Source organism: Pieris napi, chromosome 2 (genome assembly GCF_905475465.1).
Source record: "Pieris napi chromosome 2, ilPieNapi1.2, whole genome shotgun sequence".
NCBI classification, from domain to species: Eukaryota; Metazoa; Arthropoda; class Insecta; order Lepidoptera; family Pieridae; genus Pieris; species Pieris napi.
In genome coordinates this window covers 204281-230190 of record NC_062235.1, presented here as the reverse complement: position 1 = coordinate 230190, position 25910 = coordinate 204281, and the positions used below count along the sequence as shown (strand labels likewise).

The 25910-nt window shown below is 34.4% G+C and overlaps 2 protein-coding genes across 3 annotated transcripts in view; one reads left to right on the top strand and one right to left on the bottom strand.

Moving 5' to 3' along the window:
- The first annotated feature begins 9 nt into the window (after positions 1–9).
- LOC125063047 (juvenile hormone esterase-like) lies at positions 10–3220 on the top strand. Its single transcript, XM_047669263.1, has 3 exons — positions 10–712; positions 1613–2880; positions 2957–3220. Exons 1-3 carry the CDS (start codon positions 533–535, stop codon positions 3141–3143), a joined length of 1635 nt encoding a protein of 544 aa, XP_047525219.1. The 5' UTR covers positions 10–532; the 3' UTR covers positions 3144–3220.
- A 13128-nt stretch (positions 3221–16348) lies between these two features.
- Positions 16349–25910, bottom strand: part of LOC125057048 (receptor-type tyrosine-protein phosphatase kappa) — a 67726-nt gene continuing 58164 nt past the window's right edge. For both annotated transcript variants that reach the window (XM_047660488.1, XM_047660497.1), the window contains 9 exons: positions 24709–24875; positions 23502–23637; positions 23147–23396; positions 22415–22491; positions 22180–22311; positions 21793–21921; positions 21459–21646; positions 21224–21359; positions 16349–21122 (listed from right to left, as the gene is read on the bottom strand). In XM_047660488.1, coding sequence (XP_047516444.1) covers positions 21042–21122; positions 21224–21359; positions 21459–21646; positions 21793–21921; positions 22180–22311; positions 22415–22491; positions 23147–23396; positions 23502–23637; positions 24709–24875 — 1296 coding nt within the window. In that variant the 3' untranslated portion in view covers positions 16349–21041. The remainder of the gene's footprint in view (positions 21123–21223; positions 21360–21458; positions 21647–21792; positions 21922–22179; positions 22312–22414; positions 22492–23146; positions 23397–23501; positions 23638–24708; positions 24876–25910) is intronic.

Here is a 25910-nt window from a genome sequence, read left to right as displayed (position 1 = left end):
TCATATCTTACTAATGCCTACTGTAAATTAAATCAATATCATATTCTTATCAACGAAACATCTTGTAAATTGTATTGGATATTGTGGGTGATATCTATTGGTCAAATATATTAAAGTTAACGAAAGCCGATAGCAATTAAATGTCATCACGGATTGTTGTTGAAAAAGCTTCCTTATGTGCAATTAACCGTATAATTTAATTAAACACAATACATCACATGTAAAAATATGTTTAGGTTTTTCGTTTGGTTCTATAATCTTTGTAAGGTTCAAATTATACCGAAAATTAAACTATTTTAAAAAACAATGTCATGTTATGTTTTTATTTTTATCTTAAATTTGTGACGATTTTTATAATTAAACAAGAATAAAAAATTAAGGACTACTAAGATATTTGAGCTATATGTATATCCTTTCGACACAGATGAAGTATGCTCAAATTAGTGTAACTTAAACAAAATTTCAACTTGAAAAACTTCACGGAGTAATTGTGTTTGAAATATAACACCTGTAATAATAACTTTCTTGTCAAATGTCAAGTTTTTATTTGGTCATTTTAGTTTGTGCGTATTCGTGTGATAGTATTTTTGTTACATTTAATGAAAGTGTAATCGTTGGGAAATATTTTCGTACCATTTTTGGGGACAAATCTTACGCAGGATTTTTTAACATACCATACGCGGAGCCTCCGTTAGCGGAATTAAGATTTAAGGTACAATGAAATTAACAGTATCATTTATAAAATACATTAATATATGAATGAATTATCTTGTTGCTTTTTGAAGCATCAATACCTTGATAGTAATAATACTCAATCTGTTCCTGACATATTGTGTGGTTTATTTACAATTTGCGAACTTTACTGCACTCTTAAATCCTACTTAAGCTACAAAAATACATAACAATATAGATGATTAAGTATACTATTCAAATTTTTAAACCAATATCGACTAGAATAAATTCTATTCTCAAGATTTCCGAATATTCTGTGCGACCTAAATTCAGCACATCGTGCCATATGCGCCGGCATATTACGTAAATAAAATGAGTGTTATTTATTCAGTAATGTGATTTTTCTTGTTCAAACAAATCCGAAGAATTCTTTTTGTCGCAGCTATCTTACGGATGTTTTCTTTTCTCCGTTAAGAGGAATCAACAAAACAATTACACTGAAACCCTTTAAGAGTTTTCTTATAGGTACGAGTGCCTCTAAGCACGTTTCCTTTTGTAATATAACTTTAGATAATATTTAGTTTGAAAAATGATATTTGTCGTAATTTAAAAGTATTAATTATTGCATAGCTCTAGTTATTAAATTACATTGATCAATTAAAATATAAAATAAATAAATCAGTATATAATCAGGCGCTACAACCTTTTTTAGGTCTGGGCCTCAGATTTCTGTTGTGTTTGTGTTTCTGTTTCATGATCATTTGTCAATCTAATAGACGAGTATGTGATCAGCCAGTCTCAATTGACTTTTTGGGTCTAAGTCAAGCCAGTTTCCTCACGATGTTTTCCTTCACCGTTCGAGTGAATGTTCGCACGCTCAAGCCACTAGGCCATCACTGCTCTTCCAACCATTAAAATGTGTAACATATATATATTTTAGCCTCCGATAGGTCCTAGAAGTTTTGAAAACTACAAAATATACGCATATGATCAAGACACAGACCAATGGAACGGGTTTACAGAGGATTGTCTTTATCTATCAATCTTTATGCCTCTCTCGAAAAATACGAAACCAGTCTTGGTATGGCTTCATGAACATTCCTACTGGCATGGTCCAGATTTCTTTATAGACGAGGAAATATTAGTCGTCACTGTTTCGTTTCGAACCGGAATATTTGGCTTCCTGAACACTGAAGATGAATTCGCTGAAGGAAATCTAGGAGTTAAAGACATACAGATGTCTCTCGAATGGCTCAAACACAACGTGAATAAATTTAATGGGGATCCTAAAAGTATTACTATAGTCGGTGCAGGTTTAGCGGCCACACCGGCAGCTTCGATGCTATTGAATATGGGTAAGGAATTATTTTCTAAAATAATTGTTTTAAGCGGCAGCGCACTGTCACCGGCTGATTATAAGAATTTTAACTTTGAGATTGCTAATAAATTATTCAATAGACTTGGAGATCCACTTAAGAGATTTAATAGGAAAGAATTATATGAACTGCTCAAGAACGGGACAACGGATAAATTGCTATCGGCGTCTCGAGAACTTTTCGATAGCACTGAAGTAAGAGATAATCAAAGATTGATTAATCCATTTGGATGCTCCCTCGAGATTGCTTCTAAGGATCCATTTATGAAGTGGACACCTATTGAAATGTACAATAGGAAAGCTGTGAACAATGTGCCAGTTTTGATTGGCTACACGAGTTTACCTTCGCTCTGCAAGATAAGAGGTCTTGCTTCTAATAGAGAACTTTTAAAGTACCTTAATTATAATTTTCAATATTTACTGCCATTCGAAGGGAGAGTGGACGAATACAACTGCAAAAGATACAAGAAAATTAAGCAGCGCATTAAGGAATTTTATTTTCTCAACGGTACAATAACAGAGCGTAGTTTGAGGCGATTCGCAAAATACCTATCGGACATAGATATCTTCCCTTTGCTGAGACAAGCGAGTCTTCAAAGCGATATCTCAAGCTGTCCAGTATATTTGTATAGATTTGCGTTCAAGGGGTCTTTCAATATTGGCTGGAGAAATTGCGTTCCCAATTTAAATTGGTCGGGAGCAAGTTTGCACGACGAAATATGTTACTTATTCAAATGCAAATCTCTAAATCATGTCTATAACAGAGCCGAGTCCAATGAAAGGGACTTCATTAAGAAAATTGTGAGATTATTGGCGAACTTCATTAAACATGGGTGAGACCTAATAGAATAATGAATATTTTTATTTTGAATAAATAGAATAATATAAAACGAAAATTAAAACTTGCAGGAACCCAACACCACACGACAATGATGAAGTATTGAAAAATATTCAATGGATGCCTTTGAGTAAAGGCAAACATTTAAAAGCCATTAACTTTGGTAAATTGATACGAATGCGAGATATTCCCGAAGAAGAAAGAATGCGATTTTGGTATCATTTGCAAAGAGATTTTGTCACTTTAAATAATTCTTAATAAATAATTACATATTTCTTTCATCAAGTATTATTTTAATTAAAAAAGGATTAATGGTAAAAAGAGTTAAAATAATACAGAACATTTAAATAATTATAGTTTTTTATTATCAGAAACTAATATTTTGTTTTAGATACAAATAAATGTTAAATTATTGAAATGTGTATGATTTTATTGCTATAATATGAGCTTTGTATACTGGTATATTAATGTTTTAAATGTAAATTCAGGGTTGAGACATTATCTTATCAGGAGGTACTACAAAGCCATGATGGAAGTCATGTGTCATATAAAATAGAGTCTTGTAATAAAGTATATGTTTCTAGAGTATATGCGTGAACTGTCATTATATGTTTGCCAAATTATTTGACATGCCAAATAAATCTTAATTCTACAGATGTTGTCCTGTCTTAACTATGTTAACATAACATGTTTTTTTTTAAATATATAGTATTTTTGTATTTTTGACATGTTCAGCCCTGCCTTGCGATTCTGTAACTCACTTTTCGAAATCTCACAGCGGTTTTCGCTGGGAGGGAGCTTGTAGTTTATTGTTTATCAGAATGCCAAATCGTAAAATGACTGCTTTACGACTGATTTGAGCGCGACCGCCGCTGTGAAAACCGCTGTGTGAGTTCAAAAAGTGAGTTACAGAATCGCAAGGCTGATGGCAGTAAAGCTAAGAGCGTTGCAGTGCAAGCTTACTCATCCAGCCGACTTCGTAACTTCGGATTATTCAAACAAGATTGTGGATATATTGTTGGAAAGCATGATTTTACAATATTGTTATGAAACTGGCACCCGTTACTCATCTATGTATGTCGGAGCAATGGCGCTGGTATCAGCTGCCATTGTCATTATAATTTAATAACGTCAAAGTCAACTTAGTTCAAAACCTTAATGCTAGTGTTTTGTTTGATTTGTCATTATTGCTAGATCTATAAATTAACGACCACTCAATAGTCGATAATTATAGCAATTCCATGGTCAATATATTAAAAGTAAATTATTTAAACTTAAAACCTTTTAAACATTAAAGTTATCATTTGCCGTTTGACTCTGTTGTCGATTCGGGCTCGGTCACACTGGCACTGATTAGTTCGATTGAGCGGTCGAAGCCTATAAAAGTAGATTCTAATGTCGAAATTAAACGGCTGACAAACAAACTTTTGAAGTCAGCTCAGTTGATTCATCTTCAATAGTTTATCTTTGTTTTTGTTAAAATTCAGGGCGTGCTATCTCCATCCTTCATGTCGTTAGACGACAATATTCATATCGTTCATTGTCAGTTCATACCCTTCACTTTCTACCTTCCTTTCTCCACGCATAATCCTTTTACCTTCCTGCACCATTATTTAGCTGCTGCTCTCGTTCCTGTGACACTCTCCTCTCTTTAATTCATTCCCCCGCAAATGTATGGGTATAAAACAAAAATTCAAAATAATAATAAAGAGTTTATGCATGAAACAAAGTCACACACATACTGGCAAACTCAACTCAGCTCAAACAAAAAAAGAAGAGAGAGAAAAGAGTAAAGCAAAGAGTATAATAATATGTTATTATACTATTAACCAAGTTTAATTCGTACATTCGTGCTTTTAACGAATTCGTATAGAACTGCAAATCGAGTATAGGAAAAATCTAGCAAGTCCAGGCTATGAGGATTGGAAAAAAATTCAATGCCCTAGAGAAACGGTGACCTAGCGAGATCGGGTCAAGAAACAAGTTTTAAAAACATAAAAACAATATAGCTGCCATACTTGGCTAAAATCGCCGTCAGTGGAGCCTTATCGCTGAAACTTTGCAAGACGTCTTCGGTCGGGTAGCATACCGGCGTACCGGAAAGTAATCTCCCGGTCTCTGTCTACTACTTGAACTAAACTCGACGGCATCTCCAAACCATAGCAGATAGTATGGAGTTCCATCTTTTAATTTTGGCCAAAATATAAGTTGGCGCAATGCTGACAAATTTTTAAGGTGGTTCACGATGGTTTGAATATCCCTCAGATCGAGAATATCGGAATAAATATGAAAACTGGAACTTTCTAGAACGATATTACTTTTGGGAAAATTATTGTTTCGGGTTATAAGGCATCCCATTTATAAGTCACCTGACATCTGAAATAACTGTTTTAAAAAAATATTTATTCAAACAGGCACAGAACGCTATTAGGAGAGAAAATGCTTGAAAGTTTAACCTAAAATTCACTGCCTTCTCTAACTATAAAGTTATGATCAAATATATGTATGACGATGTCCATTCCATAACTCGGCCCCGGTAATTAACCAGTTAACGACATGAATCAGCTAATGGAGGTTTTACTGTGCTCACTTTAAAAGGCTTTTACGACCAACAAAACTGTATTGGAAAGTAATTAGGACCGAGTGCTTTTGTTTTCTGCTTCTAGATCGGCCTTTGAGAAAAGGTCTAATCTTACGTTTGTGTTCGTTGCTTAAACGATTCTGTAGAGATAAAGATTTACAGAAGGTAATATGTAGGCTTAAAAAGAATGACGATAATAGTAAAATAAAAACCTGTGGCGCTACTCTTGGCCTCAGATTTCTGTATCTGTTTCATGATCAGTTGTTTTTTCTAATAGGCAAGTAGGTGGTCAGCATTCGGACCCTGACATACACCGTCGACTTTTTGGGTCTAAGGCCGGTTTTATTTTCCTTCACCGTACGAGTGAGAGGTGATTGCGCACGTAGATAGAATTGTCCATTGGTGCACATCCTACAACATCAGCAATCAGAGTCGCACTTTCAAGCCAACGCTTCTCAATTATACTACGAGCATAACATTAATAAGCTTTTATTCAAAATTTTACAGTGGATTATCACTATTTATGAGTTAGAATAATAGTTTCAAGAGTAAAATCCATCTCAGGTCGTGCCTCCTTGATTTCCTTCCAATGTTGTCTGTTTTTTGGTTTGGTTACTTTCTACCGGCGACATCTACGCGTTTGCCCAAGTGACCTGCCCACCTCCACTTCAGTAGTAAAGCGTCCGTCGGTCTGTCTTGTCTCGTTCCTAATATTTTCATTACTTATTTAGTTTTACTCTCTAATTATAGAAGCCTTTTTTGCGTAACGTTATGACGACAGCGAGGCGTTATGTATGACTTCACATTTTGATTTTGTATTACATTAAAACTCATTGTGAACTAATTGCTTAAATATTATAAATTGATACAATTTTAATTCCTAAATCTAAACGTCACCCGATGTTCTCAAAAGATCCCAAATGTTTTAATTAATTCTCCCGTATATCTTGTGCGCACATTAATCAAGTCGGCCAACGGTCTATTGCTCGTTTTATGAAGCCATTTTTCCGGAAAGAATTAAGATCTAAGGGCAACCATAAATAAGAAATGTTGGGAATAATGAAGCCACATGTGTTCTGAATTAAAAAGTGTTAAAGTAAGAAATGGCTGAGCCAGTGAATAGAAGTGAAAGGGCCGGCAACGCACCCACTAACATGGATATACCTACATGGCCTGCGGCAGCTGCCTTTTAAGCCTGTCCGTAGGCTCGTTTTCCCCCCTCTCAGATAAAAAAGTCGATGGTTCTGCAGGATACACACAGTTCGCAGTTTATAGTAAAATAAATTAAATTTTTTGTTAACAAATTTGTATTTATTAAAATGTGATGTAATGAATTTGTTGGCAGGGCTTCGAGATTTACAAGAACATTGTGGCTCACACAACTTACAAATATTTTCAATTGGAATGAATAGTTGAGGGGTTTCAGAAGGGCCAAAGAATGTTACCGGGTCATGTCTCAGGCAGGTAGGCGATTACATCAGCAGGGATTATGCGATTAACCCGAGCAGTGAGGGCCTCACTCAGAATTTAAATTATTTTAGTTCGCCGGGATTGCGTTGGTACTAATTTTGGTGTTCTAGTTTTATTAGAGATTTACTGAAACTATTATATTAATACTAGCTGGTGCCCGCGACTTCGTCTGCTCAGAATTAAAATAATATTTGTGCAAATTGTATTCTGATGTATAAGCTATATTATTGTAAATTTTCATTGAAATCCATTCAGTAGTTTAGAGTCAATTACGAGTAACTCAATTAAGAGTAACAAACATCCATCCATACTTACAAACTTTCGCGTTTATAATATTAGTAGGATAATAAGTATCTACCAACAAAACTAACCATGTTTTTTTTCTTTATGAAAATTTATCATTTACCTTTTTTTAAACGCATATAATATGATTTAACGAATAAAATTTATATAAGGATATTTCAGATAGCCAAAAACTCTTGTGGACGAAACCTGCATAGAATCGAAATTTTTAACTAAAGACTGCAGCTGACTTTAAGTGCACGTCATGACATAATATTGGTCGAACACTTAGAGAATAGCTAGTACGTTCTTTTTACTTTATTATTGCTGATTCTGTAAGAATTGCAAGTAGAAACTTTACATAATGTTAGGGTTATTGCTTAAATGTTACTAGTTTTCTATTATAACATGAAAAATGTCATTTGCATACGTTAAAAAAAGGCGCAAAAGTTAGACCACTGTCGTGAATGACAAATATCATGGAATCAATTAAGTAATTAACTAATTGAGCTACGAAGGTGGTTAGCGGTGAAGTTATGTTGTATTGTGGTTGGTACGTTTAGGTCAAACATTTACAATCATTTCATTATTCTTCGCAAAAACTGAAGCTCTGCTATGGATTTGTCATTCTTTACCAGTAAGCCATACATTAAAATAAATTGTCGCAAGGAAACCGGCACACTTTTTTTTTGGTATCAGTTTCAATGGCAATAATGGGAACGTGTTTTATAAACATGTTATTTACTCTTTCTCAAACCTGATTACTTACAGTTTAAACTATGGTTATGCTTTGTGGACTCAGTTTCCGCACTCACACGCTCACGTTGTGCGTAAAGTGTTGGCTAACTAAGCCAGCCCAGCTCCTTCCAGAAGCACAGAAGTCTCCTGGGCACTTCGCAGGCTTAACGGATTTCGGTACGTTGATTAGCCACAGCCACGCACTCTAAGACTACGTGGGTGACTGATTACTCTGCGCTGAAACATCATCTGCACACGGGACTGTCGGTCGCACCTTGGACAAAAAGATGAAAAAGTTTTATTTAGGAGACAGTGCCCCGTAATTGTCCATTGTTTTGAGATGAGTTCTGTTGAGGCTTAGAAGTCGCTTTGTCATTAGTGGGTTAATTGCTGGCAGAGCCATGTTGGATGTTCGGTGATGTTGGAGTGGAGCGGATACGGGCTAGCCGGCATTATTTCGGAGCATCATTGCCTCCATTGTGTCCTTTTATCCACTGTAGGGAATAGACAAACAGGGTGACCATACAGCCTCCAGTATCAGTTTCTTATTTGTCTTTTTATTTTCTAGTGCCATCAACATTAGACGCACTGTCGGATACGAACTTAATACAGAAGTTCCTAACCGCTGCACGGCTCTGGATGCTTCGGTTAGAGCGACACATTCACTTTGAAAAATCGAGCATAAGGATAAGAGTATGTTGATGTTGAGATCAAGAGAAAATCCTGTTTTAGAGCCATCGGTATATATGCGTTCTCTCATTTGTACATGGTATTATTTCCTGTTGAATATGTGTTGATTAGCGATCCTATCTCATGGCGCGGCTATGAGAGGTTGATACTCTATCGCCCTGTTGAGAATCGCTGTATGTGTACTGTAGTGGTTTTTTCCTCCCATCTAAGAACATGATTTCCTCCTTGAGTTGTAGTTCTGCAGTTTAGTTTAACTGGCACGTTTTGGATACTTTATATTCCGGGAAATGAAGTCTCCTTACATTACATTTAATTGAAACAAATTATGTGAGAATATTTTTTATGTTTTAACTTTTTAGTTTTAGTTATTATTAATTTTGAATTTTTAGTTTTTATTTTGGTTGTTTGTTTCATTTTTTCCTTTGATAGTAGTGCTTATGTTCTAATATGTTGATGAGTATGTCTGTTAAATTTGTGATGTCATATTTTCTTATATTTTTTAGGCAAACACATTGTTTTAGAACGTATAAATAAATAAATAGCCTAGTATGTACTGATTTCGATATGAATATCAAATATCTAAAGAATATTAATCTCTAAAATGAATTGTTTGGGACTAAGGAGACGACCGGCTTACGTATTTCTAAGCAAAGCCGCCAACCATTTATTTGAAGTTTACGTTTGAAACGGGTTCCGCTAAATGAAAGTGCGTAGGAGAGTACTTCAAGTGCAAAGGCTCTAATTTTACTTTGTATTATTAAAGGTAGAGAAAATAAATTCTGTTTACGCTCCTGTGATGGTTGATATATTCAACTGTAAGGTAGAAGGAAAAATTTGTAATTTAAAAAGTACATTTTTGTAAGCTTATGCTAATTCATAAGTTGTGAGACTGAATGTTATTCATTTTAAATTCACAGTTAAAATAATATTTTAAGCAAACTCGGAACAATGTTTAGCCAAGAGAATTGGTCGTCTATGTCTGCAATCAAAAGAAAAACTCGTTTTATCTTCAGTTGCAAGATGTCAAAGCATCCATTGAGAAATTGCAAGAGATTTTTGTGAGAATAACTCAAAGTGTCAGCGTGCCAGTGATGGCGGACAGGGATAAACGTCGAACAAATGGGAAACTCCGTAGTGGCTTTTATCACGACACCGCTCGCGCATTATGGGAATTGTAAACCTAAAAGGCCTCAGCATTTCACTTCTATTTAAGCAAATTTATTTCCCATCTACAATAGATTAACATAAATTAATTATCTATATTGGCTACGTTATTGTTAGTTCAGAAGGCTGTCACGACTCAGTCTTAAACCATCGTTGTTATTACTTAGAAAACTGAAATGTGCTTACAAAAAAAAATCAGTGGCACTATAACTTCAGATGATTTGTTCCACAATCATTTGTCAATTTAATTGGGGAGGTAATCAGCCTCCTGTGCTTGACACACGCCGGTGACATTTTGGGTCTTAGCAAGCCGGTTTCCTCACAATTTTTTCTTCATCATTCGAGCGAATGTTAAATTCGCACATAGAAAGAAAGTCTATTGCTGCACAGCCGGGGATCGAACCTACGACCTCAGGGATGAGAGTCGAATGCTGAAGCTACTCTACATGAAAATATAAATAATTATTCCCACAACGTGCATAGTTTAATGCGGCGATTAATCTCTTAAACGAATAATAATTTTAGGAAGAAGGAAATTCTTTCCTCCTGTTTTATTGACACTAAAATGTGTGCTATTTATGGATATTCCAACTAAACGTATGACGTGTATATTCCGTATTAATATTATATTATGGCAATAAAGACGGCGCCAGGTTATGAGTAATATCGTTAGAGGTTATGCCTCTGATGTCATTTTCACTTTACAATACAACCATATCAGCGTGATATTTGTTAACATAGAAAGATGATAATAAGAAAATGATTGCAGTTGCAATTAGTGCACCTTTGGTATAAATCTTCTTTTAATCAAAAGTCCACTAATAGATTTCAGCATCCATAAAATAAGAAAACAATGTGGGACACACAGTTCAACTTTCGTATAGTTATAAATATCACATATATACTTCGATATTTAAATATTAGTCTGAATAAATCAGTTAAAGATTAAAGAAACTTAACGGCAAAAAGCGGTTTCCATTATAAAATAAAGCGAGAACGTGTAAAGTGTCATTCTTATTTCGTATGAAAACGTAGCAAATGAGAAAAAGTATCATCAATCAAAGTTGCTTTTATAAGAGTTTCATCCAATAAAGTGGAATCCGGGATGACAAACTAAGCCTTCCAGCCTGTGTCCACATCAATCTTATGACATAATTCTGGAAATATCGAGTACCTATTGGAACTGTAGGTATTTCAACAAATGACACCTTTATTCCAAAAGTATACATTCTACATATGTTGAATAATAATTTAGAGGCAAGTTGTTTAAAAATTTTTTGTATCTTCCAAACGAAAATTACCCATTTCCTAGAAGCATCTATACAGCAAGCTAAACAAATTTTGTACGGTAGACACAATTTGTAATTGTCCAATTAAATAAACAAATAATGAATCTTATAAAAGGTTCTGGAACACATTAAAATCCCAATTTGCTGGCTTCTAATATTTTCACTACACGCTTGTTATACTTGTAACGTATGGTAGTGCCTTTGCGTGACGTAGCACCAATATGATGACGTTTAAATGAATTGTTTGAATTAAAATCACTAAGCATAAAAAGAAAATCTGTAAAATGGTTTCCATTCGTAGTTCCATTTGTTTTTACGTATACACTTTACTCTGTAATGTTCGTTTTACGATCAAGTTTATTGCCTTATCAGTAAATATACACGAGCCTTTCTGCGGGGAACGTTCTTTGCGAAGTGTTTTATACTTATTTGAATAAATGGATTTTATGGAGATGAATATTCCTTTCTTGTTTTTATGATCTTTATGATAAAATGTACATGATCATTAAAACGTTGAGTCCAAAGAATATTGTGTCGAAAATAATCAATTAATAAAATAAAACGAAATAATCACAATATTTTGTTGCAAAGTGAGAAATGCCTACCGGTATGTAGATTTTGGAGCAAAATATTTTAAACATTCGTTTTGCTACTAATGTACATAAGTAGCACAGTGCTTCAGGAATGTATATGTGTATATGTTGTGTAGTGACTAGGAAAATTCATTTTATAAATACACGCAAACTGCAAAGTGGGAACGTCGCTATAGAAGGGTTTTATTATTCGCTATCTCGTAGCTGGGGTCTACGAAAGTGCTCCGAAAGCGGAAGATATAATAAATGCCACGAGAGAGCAATGATCTTGATGGTCGGCTTATTCATTCCGTAGTTGCCGCAAATAGAAGTTAACTGTTAAAATCAAACTGATTTTAGTGATCGTTAAATACTCCGCCTATTATAAAGGAATTGTAACTAGTACTAACTAGCTAGTACTTATTCCACATAATTATTATATGCTTACAGTGTATATAACTAATGCGATATATCTACACAATATTACCCACACCTGGATTAATCTACATTAAAACAAATAAGTCAACCTCCCTACATACCCAGTTACTTAATGTATAGCTCGCATGAGGGTCGGGGCGCCTCGCTAATGAAGTCACTATGTGCGCGTACTTCCAACAGTTGTAAGTTGTAACCTCCGCCTCAGAACCTGCAGAACCAGTTTCTCGATTATATGGACACAGTTAGGCGTAGCCGGCCATAACCCATCATGACCATAGGATATAGGGTCGGCTAAGTAAGCGGATACACTATACACGGTCTCTTATAGAGATAACAGATAACTTCTTTTGTACTCGCTCTATTGAGTGACTTATGACTTATGGTTGCACGCTTATTCATATAGCCACGATATAAATATATAGCTCTGTAAGCCTTTTTGCATCTGTTATTTTTTATAAGATTCGAATCTGATAAGATTAATATTACAGTTTAAGAATTTTCTATTATACATGTTTATTTGTTGAATATCACTGAAACACACATACTATACTATTTCGTGATGATCATTAGTAAGGTGACCGCAAATCGCATCGGTTCGGAACATGCCCTGCAAGGGCTTAAGCCTATTACTCCGAATTGTAGGTCGACCCCGGGGCAACTATAATCCACCGCAAATTCATTTGATAACTATAACTTTAATTGTTACTTTGTGGTCAATAAGGATCTTCTTTTATGGTAAACTTAAATGTAATAATAATAACTTTCTAATTAATATATTTATTTCAAAAATGATGTGTGCGAATTTTATTTTCATGTAGGGATAACTATTTACAGGTACGAATCAAATTCAATTGTCTGTATATTTCATCCATGCTGTTCTTTTACAGAATAAGTAGAGAATCTTTTAATGTGAACCAAAAATTTATTTCTTCATTTAAAAATATCGTTATTTATATGAAAGAGGCGTGTGTGTACGTGTAAGTGAAAATTGTGTCCTATTTGTTGAGAAGGGTATTACGTTACATTGTTCTCTCCAAGGTACAATACGAAAAATTGGGATAATCTTAATGACTTTTCCCTTCGGTTTTGTTAAAGCCTGTGTTCGTACTTAGAAGTAATTTCGACGTTCAGACGTGTTTCTATCCTAAGAACTTATCGACATTTCTTCCCTTATCATATTATTATCGTAATACTTTTTAAGTACATACTTATACATCGTGTCTTCTATAAAGTCAATAATATATATCATAGATGTATTATATATAAAAACTTAAATATGTTGTTATAATATAATCTAATTAGGTCCATCGATTATCTTATGTGCATTATTGTATTGCTTTTGGTATTCAGATATCAATAAAATAAAATACTTTCTATGTATTTCAATATAATATATTGTATTGCTCTATTGGTTTGTATAAAAAGCAATGGTCTCACCTGAATTCTAGATCTTGTTAATTCTGCCGTTCATTTTGTTGACTTTTACGCAATAGGAAGTCGCTTCGGCCACGTTTGCTTCCTAACTTGAACTACGTTGTACAAGTTAGCGTAGAAGTTTGGCAGCTTTCTGATAAGTATCGAAGTTGTCTGTTACTTGAAAATGTCGAAAAATAAATTGAATAACAACAATAATTTATATTAGCAATAATATCGAAGAAAAACAGACTTTAAAATTACGTTATGACTTGCATAGTTGAATGTTTGACTATTGTTATTTTATTGAAAGTTTAAAGCTGACGTTGAAGTTTAAGTTAAATAGGTTTTTTGTCGAATATAATTCACATACGATATGTTAATTATATTAATTATTTTTACTATGATTCCTTAATATTACTTGTTTAAGTGATATGCTCACACTAATGTTAGCTATTTCGTAATCATTTTTTAAAATTATTGTTATATTTAATTGCTTCAAGCTGTGATGAGGAGCATGGTGAAATGGTTGCATCTTCTTACTAACATTTCGTAAATTACAGTTTTACGCGCTCATCCATCTAAAAAAGAATCTAAGTACTCGACCAAAGGAAAACAAAGGTAAAATAAAGAGTAAAATTTTATAGAAGCAATTTACCTAAATAAATATATCATTCTCGCTCTTGTTGCATATTTCTCCATAAATGCTAGAAAAATTTGACTTATAATTCAAAAGTATTGCTGGCACTCGTTTTAAATTATTCATTTTAACATTAAAAATATGTTAATCCTGCTGCATCAAAAGATAAGGTAGCACAAGAAAAGATACAATTAAATAAATTCGTACTTAAACTTGTAAACTGTTTTAAGTTATGGACTTTATTACATGTTCAGAGAAAGCTTAGACCATAAAAGTAAAGCATACGTTAGAAGATTTGAAAAACAAATCAAATACCCTATTGATCTAAATTAAGTAACTCTATCACTAATATGTCTTCATTCACAGTGGACACACAAGCTGTCTAATACCACATCACTGATTTGCAGAGGGAAACATACAGAGGAACGTTACTTACTTTAATACATTTTCAATTATTATTTTTATTTCTAACATTCTTAACTTACACTTAAGAATTTTGTAGAAACTTTTAAGACATGTAAATTATTACATTAGAAAACAATATTCAAATAGAATTATAGTTTGAATAAAAGGTGGCGTCTCTCTAAACCCGCAGCAAAAATAATAATAACATCACATGAATGTTTTTTATCTCCTGAACTACCTAGAGCATTGGAATGATTTACACTTAAAGATAAATGTTCCCTATGGCTTTATTTATTATGCCCACTCTATGTATTTTAAGTAAACAGAAATTTTAATTTTACTCTTTTGCTCTTGCTTACGAGAGGATAGAAAAGTACTGAAACATCGAAGCCAAAAGTTTTTTTAATAAACTTATAGCCAATAAAATCAAGATTATGCCAGAACCTAATATTGGCAATGTGATCTGCGCAATAAGGCTACATAATTTGTATCACTGAAATCGAAACCACTCTTTTTCCCTGATGACTCTAGTATTGAAAACTAAACCATGAAGATTTTACTTTTTAAGAAAATTTACCAACATGTTTCATATTTTACTCACGTAGTAGAGTTCTATTTAAGTTAAAGCTAACTTCAGTACGTACCTACCTAAGGTTAACTCTTAAGCTTTGTACTGTACGTTATTATGAGTCACGTTCACAAGGATCAAATGAATCGCCTCCAACACAAAGGATAATAAAACGGAATGTATTTAGAACATTTTTACGTAATTGTGCGAATCCTTCAGGGTTTGTTTCTTTAAACATAGAGATTTTTCAAGATTACAAACAGTTTCAAATTTTCATATTATTAGAATAATTTTCCGCCATAGAGGGCCGTAGAGTCCCGAAATTGTCTAATTATTTTTAGGATTCATTCGATTTTTATACTTATTCAAGTAGGAATACGATAAGTTATAGACTGAGAAAGAATGCTCTTGTTTGTAAATTATATAATTAAAATATGTATTTTTTATTTATTTATTTGATAAATAGTGATATGCTAAGGTCTAATGAAAATTCGCGCCTTAATTAAATAGCGCGCAACAGTTAGCAGTCAACTAGCTATTGCTTAGTCGAAAACAATTTATAATGGGTTCTCATGCCTTAAATAACTTTTAACGAACGTTTTGATACAAAATACTCACCTCTTTTATTGGATATCTTCAGATTAATTTTCTTCAAAGCCTTTGAGATTTAATCTCTAGTCAAAATAATAAAGGGTAGAGATCTTTAATTAAACTGAATCTGGCTTAACTTACTTGTCGGGCTAAATTCGAACAGTGTCGATTGTTTATATTAATCTAAGTTGGGTTTTGTAAAGCAAAGTAAACCCACCAATTGTTGCATCAGTATCTACTATCTACTAACATTTGTGGTGTAAGTTTAGGAAAGAGCTTATAAATTTTTCTTAATCAAATACCTTTCTAACTTATTATATGTTATCTGTTCTATCAGTTTGTTACTATTTGTGTCTATATCCAAAATAATGTCTGCGTTGAAGGAGAAAGTCACGTGATACAGTTTAATATCGGTATAGTAGTAATCGGCAACAATGGGCATGCGGCAGACATATTTCTGCATCAGATAAATTGTATTTTAAATACGTGATCAGCCTTCTGGGTCTTAAACTTGGTATCGATTTTAGGCTCAAAGATTTCTTTACGCTAATTTCTTGGGTGAATAATTAAATGAATACTAGAAAAGTACCTTATTTTATATGAAATATGAAAAGACGAATTATACAACAAATAAATATATTTCCATTAATTCCATGTATAAATTTTTAAAATTACTTTAATTAACATCCATGACAACAATACTTTAATGATTTAATGCAATAATATGTTGTGGGAGTTGAAAATTGAAATCACAATGTTTCTATATAAATATTACAATTACACGTAATTAATAATAATTATTTTATAAATAATTACAAATTGTATTTCGCTATATTACCAAATTCATCAATACTTGTATATAGTATACAATATTCATTATGATTTACGTACTATGTACTGTAACTAGACATATCTTTATTTGATAAATAATATGAGCCATTATTCCTATATAAACGATGATGGTCGGTGCAGCAACTTTCATACAGTTTACTTAGAACCTAAAATGAAAATTTTGACAAATGTGCTTACACATAGGTACTAAAACATCGAGAATGGTCCACGTATTTACGTAATTAGCACAAAATACAATAAAGACAAAGCAAGCGCGGAAGTTTATAAGTATAAATGGGAAGACTAGAAAACAATTATACACATCTATTATTTTTAAACATTTAACAAAACAATAACCATTAATAAAATATAAATACCGGATATAATAATCTTGCTAATAGGGAAAGAACAAAAACCATATTCTTACCTTTACGACTACATTTTAAATACTTTATTTTTCTATTTCTCTATCTAACTTATTACAATATAAATAAGTACTGCGTCCAGCGACGAAGTCCATCGAGGGAGGATATCTCGATAAATATGTTTAACTAAACTATCTAAATCTAGAGCAATAAGGAACGTCTAGGTCTAAAATACTGTTTATAATAAAGGAAATAACAGTTTTTTTTTAAATTTATACAAGCAGCAGGATAATCGAGAACATCAAATAGGCTCGGGGCTATTTATACAAAGGTTCTATGATATTCATTTTATCAATTATTTTTATCAAAATGTTGTTATAATGTAACTTGTGCGTTTAAGAATATATTCTATGAAAATGGTTTATTTGTTAGGACGCATATAATTTAAACAGTACACAATAATCATTACATACGAATAACTAATCTAAATCTTATAAAAACTTCAATAATAAATAAATATAGTACTACTCATATTTAATATATAACACTTGCCAGTTTGAGGGCATAGGTACATAGAAATTTAATTAAATAATAATACATCGCGCATACGCGTACAATAATTATTTATATATTTTTACTTGTAAACGATCTAAGTAAATAAATATATTTGATTTTGCTACGAATTACACTTTGAAAATGTAAGAAAATTTACATCACATTGGCACATGGCGAATGGAAAATCTTACGCCGGTTGAAGCCAAAGTTGACTCAACCCAAAAACTACACATTAAGACTAGATGTATAAAAATGAAAATAACATCTCGCTAACTTCTCTCGGAACTTAAAGTTCTAATAAATGACTAGGTAGGATTCGTATCCTAAATATATTGGAAAATTTCTTATTGTATACGAGTATACAAGGTTAATTATTTTAACTCCATGTAATTTTGTTATGGAAAAAACAGTTTTTTTCTAGTATAAAATATTAATAAATTTCCTACATTTAAGCAGTGACTAGAAAATAGAAATTAAAATAAAGTCTACTGAAGAACTAAAAGCTTTTCTAAACTTTTAGTGTTTTGGCAGATTAATCAGTCTGTTGTACTAAATCTGTGTCTATATTGTTTTAATTGAACGTTTACTGTGCAGTCAAATTAAACATGTAAAACGTCACTTATTTACCCACAAAAATACATATTCGCCTTAAAAGTATCAAAAACAATTTTTTGGACAATACTTAGTCTAAGAAAAATTGTATAACTCTCCAAGAAAATTAAATACAAATATCAATTGGATACAAACTCTATCATTATGTTTCTGTAAAATTATTACAATCAGAAATATATTTAAGGCTTAAGCTACTATCTAGGACCAATTCACTTGAGTTTGTAGTAAAGATTTTTTTACTAGAAATGTGATTACATATAATAAAGCATTATAAACTGAGAAATTGCGAATGCATATTTACGTCTAACTTGCCTTAGAAAGACCGCATAGGAAGTTTATAATTCGACGTGACGTCTAATGTACATTTTCTGTATTTCATAAAGATAGTATGACACATAATACGATCTCTTTGGTTCTCCGTATTTCTATTATAAACCCCTGTAATTAAGTAGGGGAAATCTTTAAAAAGTCCTAGTTTTTCTCATAGATAATTATTAAAAGATATTATTAAATTAATGACACCTTAAAACGATCGGGACGTAAACAATATTTAAACATTAAAACAAAGTCCTTTCTGGATTATGGTGTGAAGTTATATTATTCAAATTATAACAATAAATCTGACTCTAATTACATGTATCGAATGACATATATTACGAACCTGTAATGTTTAAGCTAAATGAGGACCCTGTGTCAGTCATGGACTGCGAGACGTGTGCCTCAGCCTCGGGATCGCTATCTAAGAAATTTAGAATCTACGCTCTACGCACGTAACCAGGCATAGCCTATGACGTTGCGTTACCACCTTATATTAAAAGTTAAAGAAATATTCATTTACACTTAAGAGTTTGGCAGTTACCGTTAGTGATAGACAAAGGTAAGGTTTCATTGATCCGTTTTCTTATACCCTCTTATCTATAACTTTACTTATGTACACCACATTGAAACCGCCAGAATATCCTAGCTTGGCCTCGAAGAGACCGTTATGTTTATCCAATTACTACAAAGGAACACACAGAAAGTCCGCTAAGCTATAACTACACAGGACTCTACAGCCCGAGTGTTCGATTCGTTTTGAAGGGCTAATTTTAGACTCGCGTTCGCTTTTGAGCGGCAGCGAAAAGGCACAGAGTAGTGGCGGCGGCTGCGACGCGGCGATGCCAGCGCCGCCGCGCGACATCAGAGAGGAAAACATCGAGCCGAGCGGCGTGGCTCACTGGCCCCTCGACGTTTACGTGATGCTGCAATTGTTTCTTGTTCTCCAGCGCCGCCACAGAGTCTCTCGGGTTCTATTGGCTCCAATTTTAGCATTGAAGGACGACTCGATATGCGAACTAAACCTGATGGAGTTGAAGCTGGTCTTTCTGGGGAACCATCTATGTCTATCCGACCTAGAGCGAGTGCTAAGGAGTATTCAGTTCGCTCGATCACGCTGGGTTGTTCTTCAGCCGCAGTCGTATCAGCTTGAGTTGAGTCTGCTGCTGCTGATTCTGCACGCTCCGAGGCCGTGACAAACTTTCGAGTGTCTGTAGATGACGGTGAAGTAGTGGTAGTGGTTATCGCTCTACGTTCTGGTGTAGCGAAAACAGAATCTGATGCCCAACTACGAGATTCTGAAGTTTGACGCATAGTATCGTCCATACTTCGCTGCGATGTACGGCGGCTGGTTCGTGGACTCTCATCATCAATCGCACGGAAATCTAGATTGCTCAAATCAAAGGGGCCACATTGACGACGTGAACTATGACGTTTGAATGATGGTCGATGTGAAGAAAAAGCTGCATCGTATAATTCGCAAATACTCGTACGATCTGAATGGGGCTCTTCATACAGAGTAAGATTTCTCGTTTCTGTTGCATCCGACGGAGTTTCGTCACGATACGAAGTGACTTCGCTGCGTTCAGATATATCAAACGTAAACCTTGCTTCGAACTTATCAGGACTTAGTAGTGCAGCTGATCTCGGGTAATCAGTTATACTTTGCTCGTATATATCTGAAGGAATACGAAAATTTGTTCTCCCGGGCGATGTATCGTCCGAATCTGTTGACCGATCAGACCGCGGAGTGTGGTAGTGATGACGCCGATTTAAAGTAGGTTGTGAGCCACATGGTATGCGTCGACAACAAGTTCTCTCGTAACGTACATCTGAGCCACTGCTTCCAGTTGATTTAGAGTGTGGAGGACGGCGAGGTCTATATTCTTCTCTCCCGTACAGTGAAGTAAAATCTTCTGAACAAAACTTTTCAAAAAGTTCTTGTGAACTTAGTCGTGTAGAACCTGTAGCATTATAGAATGCCTCAGTGGGCGATCTATCTGCTCTTTCGTAAAGGGCGCTCGAGCTTGCTCGTTTTGACTTATCAATAAGCCCTAATTTATATATTTTAGGTAAACGTCTTTCGAACACGCCCTGAGAGTGAGCTCTGGATGGTCCGCGAGGAGTCAAATGTACACGTTGGTCGAGCACACGGTCTGCTGAAGCACCGCGTGCTCGTGAGTCAGGTTTATCCATATGAGGAGAGGCGACAAACTCTGGTTCGTAATCTTCATCAGGCGTTTCAGCAGAGGGGCCAGACCTTTCGAGGGAAACACGCTGGCATTCACATTCATGATCGCTTACGTCTCCCTCATCAAATGACGGAGCTCGAGGTCCGTGGCCGAAAACACGGCGTCGCTCTTCCGCGGCACCTTCATCGTCTTCGAGACGAATTGATCGACGCAGTGGTGGCCTGTTAGATCGAGGGCGTCGCGGCGCTTCCATTGTCACGGCATGGTGCAATGGTGGTCGTGTCGTGTTTGGCATCAGACGGTCGAGTGATAGGCCACGCCGTGGTCTTACAGGTCTCTGGGGGGCACGTGGGACCATGGGAGGGCTGGTCTCCTCGGGAGTCGTAGGTAACGCAGGTCCCCGCCCGAACTCTATGAACCAGAGCTCGTCTTTGAGCTCGCACTCTCACTTCTTCTCATTCATATCTTTATTTAAATAGTGTAGTACGTAGTGCAAAACTAGGTCGTAGCAATATTTATATTCCGTCTGTCAAAAAGAAAAAAATGGTTTCAAGAAATAATTTCAACATCATATTATTGAACAGAGGTTTTGAAAGCCTCAAAACTTGTTTGTGAAACACAATTTACCATATTCTCGACAAGCTGAGGTCGATGTCGGCGTACAGTCTTGACGGCTTGAAACACGTCAACCTCACCGTGTTGGATTACTTGTTCTATACAAGCGTTGGCTGCACAATAGACTCCCGCTCGACTTCGACCATCACTGATAACAATAATTATAATCATCAATAAATATAACTTACTTTCATTCACTCATTTCTGTTCCTAATTATATTAATCAATGATTCAAATGATTACATACGGCGAGACAACGCAGACAGGCCCATAGTCAGTCCTCTGTCTCCAGCGTTCAACCATGTTCATGAGTTCCACGAGTGAATTGGTTGAAGATGGCACCTTGTGGCCCATTGGCCAGCAAGTTAGCTGGAATAGCTGTACTGTTTTAGGCGGAGCTTTTACACCCGCCATTAGTTCTGTTAGCGATACGATCTGTTGGAAGTTTATTTGTTTTTAAAACATTGGATAGAATTGAAAAAAAACAATAAAATTATAGAAACGTGGCAACTTATTAAAACAACATAATATAGTCACTAGTTTCGCAATTGAAATTGATAGAAAAATGGTAACTCACTTACCTTCTTATTAATTCTAAATATCCAAGTTTTTATATTAGTGTAATGGTTGTGTGAGACGTGATCGATAGTGAACACGGGTCCATATTTCTTAGAATGTCGTCCTTCAGGCCAAAATGGAGGATACTGTTGCTGTAGAAAAAAGGCTTATAAAGACTAAATCACTGTTTTCACTCTCTCTCTCAATATGTCTCAATCGCTCTCTCCCCTTTCTTTGACAAAAACACTGCACATTTTCGTGACGCTAATATTATTATTATTGCGTTTCATCCGTAAAAAATTTCACCCCATGCGCCGAAAGAAGTTTCACTTCAATATTTTAACTTGATTTGATCTAATGTTAAGACAATTCTTAAAAGCAAAATAAAGAAACATTTTCCAGAGACTTACAGAGTTTTTAGGAGGAACACAGAGAACAACAACGGCTGCACACTCGTAGTCGTACACGAGGGACCAGAACTCGCCTTGAGTTCGTATTAATGGCCACTCAGTCACTATGTATTCACGAGGTTTTGTGTAACCCTAGGAGAAATTGTAATTGCGAATTAGAACATTAACTTAATTACATTAATCTGTTTTTTTTTATAGAGAAAAACAATTATTGAGTTGGTTTAGAGATACATACGTCTACAAAAACCGCATTAATGTAATCGGTGAAACTGTTGCCTTGAAACGATGTCAAATATGGTCGAAAGTTGTCGGCTGAAAAAGGTTTTGACATATTTAGTTATTTTAAAATAAGCAATTAATATGTAAAGTAAAAGTTACCTACGTTTTAATTCTATGTTGTGAGAGTATAAAAGCAAAGGCACTAAAACTTACGATGTTTAAAAATTTATGCTTTGACTGGTAAAATATGTAACATGAAAATACCGAGTATTTTTTATACCTGAAAGCCTAACTTCACGCTTCGACGCGTCTGTGACCCTTAAAATTTTATTTGTTGTATATTTTTTAAACATTTATAATTTATTGAAATTAATTATCCATTTCTAATGTCCACAGGTTTACAATCTACTAAAAATTAAGAGAAAAATAGTATAAACTTTATTGTACAATAAGAAATCATAACGATTACTTAGTTGATAAAATGGCCTGGGACTAGTGCTATACAGGCTGCTTCTAATTAATTTGCGATATTTGTTTTAAAACAAATGTTGTTTTAAAGATTTGCTACTTTAAAAGAGTACTGAGAGTTTTTTACGTCGGCTTTTTCTCACGGCCTATACCCTCTGTCTTCTTTGCCGATGAGTAGGGATGTCTACCGATTCAAATTGAATGACGTGAAATAAGTGATACCTGTATGTTATATTCCATAAAAACATATTTTATTTTATTTTTATCTATTAATACGTACGTGGTACAACAAGAACGTCTCTGTTTTTCTCTCTGTTATCCCCTCTATGACCACCAGCGCAGTCACCGATCGTGAATCTTGGAGTTTGCTTACAGATTTGTTGGTACTCTTTCTGATATTCATTGAGCTTAGTCGCGGGATCTCTTTGAGACTTTTGCTTCAGCCGCTGAGACAACTCTGATACGGGAAACCAGCTCACGCCGCAGACCACGTGTTCTTCAAGAGTATCGTATACGAATTTGTATTGTTCCTGTTCAAGTAATTTATTCAAGTTAGTAATTACTTTTATATTACCGCAGGCATTATGGTAAATCGCTAGGTTCGGCGATCGAAATAAGAGTGTAACAGTACTCACCTCATTTTCAATAAGCCCTTTTCTAGATTGTCGTAGCTTTTTTAAGAAACCAAAAACGTCAAAGCAGTCTTCTTCTTCAGCCAATTCTAAATTTGCATCGACAGCTAGGTATACTCCTGAACGTCCACCACCGTCACTAATAATAATGTGGAGCAATTATGTAATCATTTTACTTATAGAGAACATCATGAAACCAACCAATATAATTGTTAAAATCAATACAGTGGGTGAGAAATTTCAGTAACGGGTAGGACATTTATTAATTGCCCATGACACGCTCAGTCATGTAAGGTAATGAGCTAGTCCATCAAACTAAACAATAATGGTCTTTCAAGTAAATATATGGTTTACCTATAAGATTGTTTTTATGGTTAATTGGTTGTATTTTGGTTTCTGTCATAAAAACATACCTTGCCATGCGCGAGAAAAGAGCTTCTTATTTAAGCATAAAACCTTTCACAGAGTTGTAAATTGCCATTGTTTGGCGGAGGGGTTAGAAAAGTTGGACATTCTTTACGAGAACAGTAAAGACTCCGTGTGAAAAACTATTGTCGACATCAAGTGGGATTTTCATTGGCACTTATCTTGATATTAAGTAGACTTGTTTTGGGTAAACTAAAGGGTATTTATAAATAGTTTTAAAAGTGAAATGCAGTGTAAGGTAACTGCAATGTTATTTATTCAGTCGAAAGCTTTCTACGTTAGTATAATTTTAATTGGTGTAATAGCGTAACTTCACCAATCTAGGATTTACAATGAATGGTGTATAACGTTTGGCTACCGGTGATGATCAAAATATCTGTAATAAGTTAAGCCGATACGTTCAATAAAATAGTACAAGTCGTAAAACGAAGAGCGTTGTCCAAGTTGTATTCTGACTGGCAATGTATATACACTCTGAGTATTTTATTTCTCGTTATGTTCAATGTATTCGGGACGAAGGTTAATGATCTTGTTTGATGCTAGAATTTAAATTGTTTGGAAAAGTGGGTCAATATGTCAGACACAACTTGTTTTATCATTAAGATAAATGTGTTTTTGATGAACGCTTTGAATTGACGCAAAGGCATGCAATATTAATTTAATTGGCTTCGTTGGGCCAATTAAATTATGAATTGTATCGAAATTACATTATCATGAAAAAGGGATATAAATGTTATAAAATAGTTCCCCACGAATGAAAATTTAACTTTTTTAACTAACTTACTTGCAGTGTACTACCATTGGTCCCGTCGCGGTGCTGGCTGCTAACCTTCTTCCAACCACGGCCCTGACCCTCCTTCGAAACTCTAATAGGGCATTACCGAATGGGCAAGTATGCGAATGCCACTGTGTATAATGAAATTGAAGTAAAAAACGCTCTTCTATCACCACCTGCAACAGCCAAGCAAAATATACTTAATTGCAAAAGGTGGACGATTATGAAGTTCACAATAAATTATGACTGAGATAAACCAGTATTGAAGCTAATGCAATTTGGCTGATAACTATTTTCAATTATATTGACTGAACGGGGCTTCAATGGCTCCTCTCCAACTTAATCAGTCTTATTACACTGGTTCTAGGTAAAATTCTTTTCTTTCTTATCTGATGAAAAAGATCTTTACAAAAAGTTTAATTTTGCCATCATAGGCGCTTATGTTTCCATGTAAATAGCGCAATAAACACGGCCGTAGCTTATATAAATCATTTCCAAAACACAAACGAATTCTCTTTTTGAAATTTTTTTAATAATGATTTTATTAAAATTTCAGTGCTACGCTTAAGCGCATTTGAAACTTAACGCTGAAGTAGGTCTACATTGAAATGCATTCATATCTGACACTTTAATAGCAAAAATGAAATGAAAAATATGAGAAGAAAATAATAAGGCTGGTTGAAAAGTATGAAACAGTTTTCGTATATAATTCGAATCTGAGGTTTCATTAGTAAAACACTAAGTACTACTTCATTAAGAATAAATACACTTTGAGATATATTGCATTAGATTATTTATCAATTAGTAGTAACTCTAGCCTCAAATAATATGATAAGATCTAGTGGGAGCTGCAGCGTAGAGCGCGACTCCACGACCGCACCGTAGCTTCTCTCGTAGATATCCAATTATTACAAACATTGTAGCACCCACACCGTACTACGACATACATATTGCATTGTACATGCCCATATACGTTATTAATAGTTTTAATACAAGTAGGCTTCGGTTTCGAGGCTTTACGTTGGAAAAATAAAAATTACGTTCTCAAGGTAATTCTATACGTTTTTTTTCAACAAAATCCCTCGGGAAGAAAATGTAACGAATTACTTGAACAATCCAGACTAATGCTTAGAAATTTTGTACAAAGATCGTTTTATATATTTTTAAATTCATCACTATTGTTCAAACTTGGTGAAAAATTAAATGTGTGT